The sequence below is a fragment of the Octopus bimaculoides genome, chromosome 11, assembly GCF_046866305.1.
Source record: "Octopus bimaculoides isolate indiv1 chromosome 11, ASM4686630v1, whole genome shotgun sequence".
NCBI classification, from domain to species: Eukaryota; Metazoa; Mollusca; class Cephalopoda; order Octopoda; family Octopodidae; genus Octopus; species Octopus bimaculoides.
This window is the reverse complement of record NC_142938.1, coordinates 82,981,669-82,991,668: the sequence shown is the minus strand read 5'-3', so window position 1 is coordinate 82,991,668 and position 10,000 is coordinate 82,981,669. Positions and strand designations below refer to the sequence as shown.

At 37.6% G+C, this 10,000-nt stretch overlaps 1 protein-coding gene across 2 annotated transcripts in view; it reads left to right on the top strand.

The window, feature by feature from the left end:
- The window catches only part of LOC149133419 (uncharacterized), a 25,431-nt gene that overhangs the window by 753 nt on the left and 14,678 nt on the right, over nt 1-10,000 (top strand). Inside the window, exons 2-3 of one of the 2 annotated variants that reach the window (XM_089360491.1) lie at nt 4,676-4,783; nt 6,388-7,941. In XM_089360491.1, the coding sequence (XP_089216617.1) occupies nt 4,676-4,783; nt 6,388-6,426 (147 nt within the window). In that variant the 3' untranslated portion in view covers nt 6,427-7,941. Of the gene's footprint in view, nt 1-4,675; nt 4,784-6,387; nt 7,942-10,000 lie in introns of those variants that run through there. The other variant, XM_089360490.1, reaches the window with a different exon arrangement.

The following is a 10,000-nucleotide window of genomic DNA, read 5'->3' as shown; positions in this document are numbered from 1 at the left end:
AATTACTATAAAGAGACGTGTGTGATAGGTTACTGATAGGTAGGAATAGGAGGAAAGAATGTATATTTGCGAATATGTACACACACACACACACATGTATATAGACACATACATCTGCCTATACATATACACGCATATATATACACATGCAAGCTCACGCGCATCCATAGATGTATTCGTACACACATACAGTCAGGAAAGTGAACAGTGTAAGAGTCATGATATACATGTGTGCATGCGTATGCAGGAGATATCAGGTGTGGTGTTGGAGAACTTCAAGCAGCATAGAGGTTTTAAAGGATGCAATATTTCGGCAACTAACAACTGGTGCAGGTAGTTTTTTCCATGCTTCAGCAACTCTGATTGTGAAAAAGTGTTTCCGAAAGTAATGGGAGCTTTGCTGTTTTCTGACTTTGTAGGCATGCCCACATGTGTTAGACACATGGAACTCAAAAACCTTCTCATGGTGGTTGTTGGCACGATGGAAGATAATTTTGGGGTGTTTAGCAAGTCAGTTGCCTAACATCGGAGCTTCAATGTATCTAGGCCCAAGGAAGCAAGGCGTTCAGAATATGGTAGATGCCTCATGGAGGGTATTGTCTTGAGCAAGACAATGCTTCCAGATTGGTGATGCAAATTCCGAGTGTGGCTGCACCATAGCTATATATAGCTGGAGAGCGGCTGACAAATGTCTTGCTGAGTGATGCTAAGACACCCTCGGTCTTCTTGACAATTTTAGAGATGTTTTTTGTCTATCCAGCGCAATTCGCTTCCGACTGTAATGCCTAGTTCATGTTCACAAAAAGACTTGATATTAGTGTTGTAGAGAGAGTATATGGACGCTGTTTTTATCCTCCCAAAATGTATGGTGGTGCACTTGTCCACGGCCAGCTTCGGCTGCCAGTCCGTGATCCATTGTTGCATTGTGACCAGATCCGATTGCATGAAAGATCTATAGTGTTCAGGATCTGTCCTTTTTATCTCAAGGTACGGCTTGATGTCATCTGTATATTTCAGCACTGCAGCATTCTTTATGTTGGCATCTATGTTATTAATGTATGCAAAAGACAAAAAGGGACCAAGAACAGATCCCTGCGGTACGCCAGATACCTCATAGGGTGAAGATTGCTGTACTAGAACCGAGTCTACCTCTTTTCTGCTGAGAATGAAGGACTCCAACCTTTTAAAAAGATCATCTTTCGCATCCATTGCAGAAAGTTTTGTGTGACAGAGAATTGAAAGCTTTAGCAAAGTCACGGCAAACAACATCCACCCATGAGCCGCCATCAGTGACCCGGGAAATGTATTGAAGAAACTCCATAAGTTGATCACAGCAGCTGGAATTAAGGACAAACCCAAATTCCGAGGGCGGGATAAGGCTGTGAGAATGCCAGAAGTTCCAGAGTGCTTCTCCGTGACAGGATTCCGCCAGTCTAGCAATGCAGCTTGTAAGACTGACTGGACGATAGTTGACGAGAAATGTACAGTCAACCTTTCTGAACAGAGGAAAAACACTGGCAATTTTCCACTTCTCCGGAGTAGCACCTTTGTTAAGACAGAACTGAAAGAAGAGTGAAAGCTGGTGCAGAAGAAAGTACCCACTACGTTTGAGAAGCAGGTACGTAACACCATCAAGACCAGGAGAGAGACATAGTTGCGCTTAGTCCTAAGGTGATGTCACAGCATTGCAGGTGTAAATTCCATAGATGTTATGGAATTTAGTGCATGGCGTAGTGGAAATGGTACGTTTTGGTTTTCGACGGTAGAAATGCCTGCATAGCATTCAGTAACGAGTTCTGTGCATTCTTTGGGATCGTTAGTAATCTGGCTAATGTGGGGGATTGCGAAGGGGATCAACTGAAGAGTGACGTCTCTGCTTTCAATGTACATATTTCCAGAACACCTTACTGTCAGGGTTGGCTGCTATGTGCTGCTCAAATTCAAGCACTGCTCTTTTTTGTCACCTGCTTGAGATGGATGGATGATTTATTGCGCTTTTTCCTATTTATATCTGATTTAAGCAGTTTGTATTCCTGTTCAGCATTATGACGTTCTTTCCTGGCAAATCTGACTGCTGAAGTCTCCGAAGTTGCCATTTGGAGATGGTTTTTATGCTTACATGGTACTGATGCCGCACATGCTGTCCACATTGAGTTCAAGATGTTCTGCAGTATAGTGATCACATCTCTAGAGTCGTAAAACTCCAGACATTTTGGGTGCTGTCGCTGGGTATAGTAAGAGTTCCAGTCTACTTTATTCCAACCAAAGCGAGCATTTTGGAGATGGCTGTGGTTTTTGTTACTGCCCATTGAGGGACAGATTGGCAATGATCATAGCATGATCAGAGTCACCTAACGATTCCTCAGTAGTAATACTAATAACCGTTTCAGAAGTAGTGATAAAGAGCAGATCCAAAGTTTTGTCACCTCCTGTTGGAGAGTTGACTACTTAGACCCAGTTCGAGTACAGCACTAGCTCTATGAAATCATTTGCATTTCGCAGCCAATGAAAGATTTCCCAATCAATCTCAGGTCACCTGCAATAAAACGTAAGTGGCTGTTTTCCTGGCGGCAGTCCTGAGGAACTGTGTGTCCTGATGGTAATTTGGTGGGGAGGTAAACACCTCCAAGTAGAAGTGCTGACATGGTCAGACGTATATCGCAGAAAAATACTTCTTCACGTGATTGGTTCAAATCAATGCAAGGAATTGCTGAAAAGTTTGAACGAACGTAGACCATCACATCACCACAATTAATGCGGTCTTTGCGAAATAAGTTGTAGCCAGCTACACTGAAACACCCATCACACAGCTAGGAACGTGCTCATATTGTAATGAAATCGGAGTCGATACTTGTGGCATAAGAATCAAAAAGATGTACTTTGTTGCACAAGCTACGAGCATTTAAGGACAACAGTTTGTACCTTGATTTCAGTTTTATGATGATGTGTAGGGGATGGAGGGTTGTTCTGATTTTTCCCCACAGTTTTTTCATTGCCAACTATTGTGGGTACAGTGTGTTCACACCAGCACGTATCTCTTCCCCATGTTTTGCCAGCCTTAATAAACTTCCATATCAGCCCATTTGCACGTAGGCTGAAGCTTGCATGTTGTGCTGAATTCCAATTCAAGGAATCTACAGCACTTAGCTTTGGATGTACATCAAGTGGTAGGCCAGGGCGTGTTCTGAAGGTAATCCTATTTTCTCGCCTAATTTTAATAGAGGTTAAAAGTTATTGAAATGTCTCAGAAGAGTTTGAAAAAGACAGCCTGATTAGTCTGTGTTTCAGACCTGGTCGAACAAGCCAGAGAGCGCCTTTCAGGGGAACACAGCCTAGGTTTTTGGATGAGCTGGCAGCAAATGCCAGAAGGTCAGCTAAGTCCTCTGATACACCAAAGGCAATTTCTTCATTGCTGACAGACACACCAGAATGAATATCCCGTTTAACCTAGCAAAAAGGATATGTACTATAGTTTCTAATGCAAGCACCAGGGACATACGACTATATGAACTAAAGAATACGCTGATCACCAGAAACTACCCACCTTCACTAATTGACATAGGCTTTGAACATCCACGAACTCAGACATCCCAAATTAAAGAAGGATTTACAACCAAAATCCCTACTATACATCTCAACACACAATCCTCTCAACAATGAATCCTTCGACACCATCTTTCAAACATTCCCCTGCTAAAAAAGGACCATAGAATGAACTTGATCCGCCAAACACACACCATCATCAAAAGCAAGAGACAACCCAAATCTATGAAAATGCGTTAAACTCCATTTATACGCCATGATTAATCGCTGACCAAACACCATTCAATTTCTTTTTCTCCGTGTTTTTCTCCTTGTTTTCTCCGTATCCTATCTGTTGACGAGCGTAGCTCGAAACGTTAAAGACATTCTGTATTCCCGAGCGTCAAACTAATACATCCTTTTGTTGTTTACACCACCTGTCCTCGTGATATATATATATATATATATATATATATATATATATATATATATATATATATATATATAAATATATATATGAAGGATTCTCTTGTCGTGAACGACAAATGAGAGTTCAGTAACATAAAAGGCTGAACGCGTTTTATAATCACGAACGTGTCTCTTGAGGCCTGCTGGTACCTCGCAAATCTTTTGGCAAAGGGATCAAGTTGAGTCTGCTTGAGTGCTTGTGGATAATTTACTATGTGCTTTCTTGAGTGGATGGCTAGGCCTCATTTGTTTTGTGGCACCAAAACACAATGTCAGGTTAGGTTTCCCTTTAGAAGAGTAGTGTTTTGCCAGTGTGCCTTCCCTTCGAAGACGACGTATGAGTATTCAGTTTTTGCCGAACGACCTTTACAACTGATGTGTTCATAGAGATAAAATGTTTGTGCCATACATTAACTCAAATCGATGTTGTCTGACTAGGGCCACAGTGTGCCAGATGCCAACTGTCGAAGTGATCGCAGAGTAACGTGAGGTGAAATATTTTCCTTAAGAACAAAACGCTCCACTGCATCTCGCATTCGAAATCACGATCGGTAGATCTTTTGACCAACATCTTAACCACTATATATATGCTTGCCAAATTCCTAATATGTTCATATGTGTGTATGTATAATTTAATAAAATAATTTTTCCTAATTTAAAAAAGAAAACCTCTGTGTTTTATTAGGCAGATGCAAATCTGAGAACAGCATTATACGTGATGGTCATGATTGATCCGGACGCATTCGAGCAAGGTCATATGGCCTATCCGCATTGGGTACAAACACAAATCAAAGTAAGTATGAGAGGTATTTTTTGTTAAATGTATCTTTTTATGCAGACGTGTGCATTCGTACATGCAACTGTGTCAATTTAAGCACAAATATGCATATATAATTCCACAAATTCGAACGCACCGCGCACACACATACAGACACTTGCACATATGCATATACGCAAAGATACATACACGTGCACAAAGATGTACATGTTCATACACGCAAACACAAACAAACACACACACATACGTAAATATATATACAGTGAAGAGATTCAAGAAATTGTTCACCTGATAAATCATAAGGAATATTGAGAAATGTCACTGAAATCTGCGCTAAAACATCAAAGAAATCAAATATTTCTGCAATTTACCGGTTTCACACTGTTAATAGATGTTCTCTTTAATTAATGATGTTGCCATAATTTCACGATTTTATTACTAGCTCTTGTCGGTGTTACTACATAAATTTCGTATTTGGTTGTTGATAGTATTAGGGGAAGAGTTAAATAATATTTACAATATCTGGGGAGGTTAATAAGTTGAATAACTTTTTCGTTCAATGGTTAATAGTAATGTATATACGAACAGAAATTAATAAAATCTGCCTCTTTATATGCAGTGGCTAGATTTAAACTATTGAATCTTTTAATTTTTCCGACGTTGTCCATGTGTGTATGTTTGTGAGAGTATCTGTGTGTAGTAAAATAGTAAAATGTGTAACATCTAATATAAGCTTATATATATATATATATATATATATATATATATATATATATATATATATATATATATATATATACACATATCCCGTGAGGGATCGATGCTAAATGTGTCGAAATATTTACCCTGATTAATAATTCTCGTATATTCCATCTTCCGTCATTCATTTGTCATAATATATATATATATATATATATATATATATATATATATATATATATATATATATATATATATATATATATATATAGTAAATTAAAAAGAGCAAGCGCAAAAGACTCAACAACGCGAGGACGTGATATATGTAATGTGTTAGCAGACGCTCAAAGAAGGAAAGAAAGATGGTTTAACGTTTCGAGCAACGCTCTTCTTCAAAAAAGAAAAAAAAATACGATACAAAGGAAGACGGAGCGAAAATATCCCCAAACATTCACATGTGGTTACATTTTGAAATATATATATATATATAGCATGTTGTATTCGTGGATGTCATGTTGCCAATTTATCTAATGAAAACACACGCACTATATATGTGGCTTCCACCTGCTTGAGCTTTCTTTCATATGTTCTTTCGTCACACTTCTGTAACCACATCAGGGATCCTTTGCTTTCTTCTTTCTTTTCTGTGTCGCTCCTTCCTAACGATCTGCCATTTTGTATTCCTGTTGTATGTGTCTTTATTTCGCATGTGTATATCCTTGTGTGTGCCTATGTTTAGTAAGTATGTGTGTACGAATGTTTATGGAACCTGCATTATCAAATATCCCCTGTTTATTCACGTTCGCTTAATTTAATTTAATTTGTTTTTTATTTACTTATTCGTTTCTTTTTTGTATTAATCTAATTTGTATTAATCTAATTTTTGTATTAATATAATTTTGTATTAATCTAATTTCAAGCGTCATAAAACACAGCAAAGTAAAAATATCCGCCGATGACTCTAACCTCCATAAGATTATCAACGGAGAAGACCAAACTGAATTCCAGTTTGATCTAGATTTTGGAAGTTAATGAGCAGACAAAAACAAAATGCAACTAAACGAGAGATAATTTGAGCTGATGTATTTTGGAAGAAAGACTATGCTAAAACAACCATATTCTCTTCCTACAGCATCTAATAATATCAGAGACCTAGGAGTAACTGTTGACAACAATCTCATATATATATATATGCATACATATGTATGTGTATGTTTGTGTGTTTCTCTGCGTGTGCGTGTGTGCATAGAATTGAACACGTTCCTCAGGGCCACTTCTTAGAAAGTTGCAAATTTTCTCGACGTTACCACAGAAGCCCATAAACTGAGGACAGCCGCTAACCGAGGATCTGCAGGTCAAGTTTTTATGTTATATCTCTAATCTACAGTGAATCTTCTGAGAAGTTTTTCTACGCTAAAATATTTACAGGGAGTAAAGCGTACACAGAGCTGCACTCACGGATGAAAGAGAACAGCTTCTCTCACATTGGCCTAGCTAATGCATAAACGCGTGTAAAAACGTGAATGGGTTCACACATGTGTAACTCCGAATGTAAAACTTGATAATGAATTCCCACGAAAGCAATGGTACAGGGCTCGTGATTTCTCTTAAAAGAAATTACATCCTCTCTTCGACTTACGAAAGAGTTCCGTTCCTACTGATAGGTCGTAAGTCAATCTGGTCGTATGTCGGATTTATATTCTTCAACACTATTTTCATTCAAACGCAACTGACGCTTGAAAGTGACTGAGTGAGTGACAGTGGCAAGCACTGGATGCCTGAGTTGTAGGGACGCCTGCGTTGCCAGATGCTGCTGTAATTATCCTACGTGAAGCTGCCGAACGTTCCAACATCGCTTTATTTCTTTCCTTAATTTTGGTGGTCGTAAGTGCCCATAGTCGTAAGTCACGCAGGTGGTAAGTCGAGGAGGTGTATTTATCGAGTCACGTGGTCTTGAAAATCCATTCTCCTATTCTTGTATATATCAGCCAATTTGAGCTGATATATAAATATACGTACATACATACATACATACATACATACATACATATATGCGTTTGCAATCCACGAACAAGAAATATCAACCAAATACCTGATGCACAAAAGAGATAGAGATGCAAGAAAATCAGTAAAATGTGACAACCGATGCAGACTTTGTGGAGTTAACACTGAAGATATTGTCCACATCATAAGCAGTTGTCCGAAAATGTCATCACGGTATCATCTACCGATGAGACATGATGTTGTAGCTAGGGCACCGTATAAGGAAATCCGTCGGAAGTATAATCCTGACAACAAAGAAATAAAAACCCACAATATGCCAGAAACCATAGCCACTCATAATAGGAAGTAATACTGGTAGAATATCCCAGTGAAGACTCCAATAAAATGTAAGCACAATAGACCTGATATAATGATTTGGGATAGAGAAGAGAAACTCTGTACAGTTGCGGAAATCAGCTGCCCGGCGGATGATAACATGCAGATGAAAATCTGTTAAAGGAGAACACCTATTTTGAACTATTGAAAAATTTGAAGTTACTCTATCCAGGTTACAAGTTTAGGTTTATACCCGTAATTATTGGGGCCCTGGGATATGTAACACACTGCTTAAATAACAATCTTCAAAAATTTGGCTTCGCAAAACCAGAAAGGGGAAAGCTAATTCGGAGACAACAGATTCAGTCCATCACTGGAATTATAAAAATCTGCAAAACTTTCCAGAAGTTTGTCATTTAAATAGACAGGGGTTGAACAAAATAAGGAAAACACCTTAAAATTTCAAATGAATTTATTTTGATATGGAGTAGGACCGCATTTGACGGCAATTACAGCTTGAATTCTACGAGGTATGGACTCGTACAAAGTTTGAATAGTCACCAAAGGAATTTTTGTTCATTCTTTAGCTAAAAAAGTCTCCCGTTCTTGTAGTGATGATGGTGGATGATATCGACTTCTTGTTTTTCTAAAATGCACCATAAATGTTCAGTAATATTGATATCTGGGGACTGTGGTGGCCAGATACGTTGTTCAGCTTCACTAGAATGTTCCTTGTGTCATTCGGTAACACCTTTAGCTGTGTGAATTGGTGCATTATCATCCTGAAAGATTGCGTTTCCCTCTGGAATCATATCCGAAGCCATAGGATGAATTTGATTAGATAAAATTCTTAAATTCTCTGGAGTATTAATTCTGTCATTAAGGGAAACCGTTGGGGCGGCAGATTTCCAAGATATAGCAGCTACCAAATCATCAAAGGCTCTCCTCCATGTTTAAAAGTTGGAAGAAGACAGTATGGGTCAAATGTTTCTTTTGGGTGTCTCCACACGTATACTTGGCCGGTGGGCGGAAATATGGTAAAGAATAATTCCTCCGAGAAAATAACATCTTCCACTGTTCTTGGGATCAATTCTGTAGGTTTTTACTCCACACTAAACGCTTTGCAACTTTTGTTATGGAAGTAGTGGTTTCTTGATTGTAGGCCTCACGTGAAATCCGGCTTTCTGCTGCTCCTGGCGAGCAGTTTTTGTGGAAACAGGTTTCTCGAGGTGGTCATTAAGCTCTGCAGTAATTTTGGGAGCCCTACTTTTGTGATCCTTTCTAACAATTCGCGTAAGAGTCCGATGGAGTAAGAGTCCCCATACGAGCACCAAAAATTTGACCTGTTTGAAAGTTCGAAACATCTGTCATTTTAATGAATTTTAATTACCTTTCTCGGATGTCGTCTGAAAAGTAACAGCAATTTTAGCAAAACATATTAAGCAACACTAATAAGAAATAAAAAAAACATAAAAATAAACAAGCTTTTGACTGTTTTACAGATATTTCAAAATTATGATGCTATGATGCTAGGTGTTTCCAATATTTTGCCCTACTCCTCTATATAAGCACGTCTAGATATGTAACTATATGCATGAGAATAGATACCTTAAAGGTACAAATCTACACATAAATGCATACATACATACATAAATACTTACATACACACGTACATACATGCATGCATACATACATACATACATACATACATATTATAGTACATTAATATATATCATAATACATATACACACACACACACACACACACATATATATATATATATATATGTATATATATATATATATATATATATATATATATGTATATATATATATATATATATATATATATATATATATATATATATATATATATATATATATATATATATATATATATATATATATATATATCCAAGGTTTCAAATTTGTAAATTTAAAAACGGTAGAGACTTTCAACACGATCGATTTTTATTCCATTTATTTAATTATTTACCATTCGATGTCAACATTTCTGTGCTCAACTCTATCCAGCGATCAGTCGCTGAATAGAGTAAACAATGAGAACGATCCTTAAGGAATCTAATCAATGATCCTTTGGGGTGATGTCTTATGCTATATTGGTAACGATTGCACAATTTACTGGAAAATTATAATATATATATATATATATATATATATATGTTGTTGTACTTGGGGATGGTCATATTGCCAG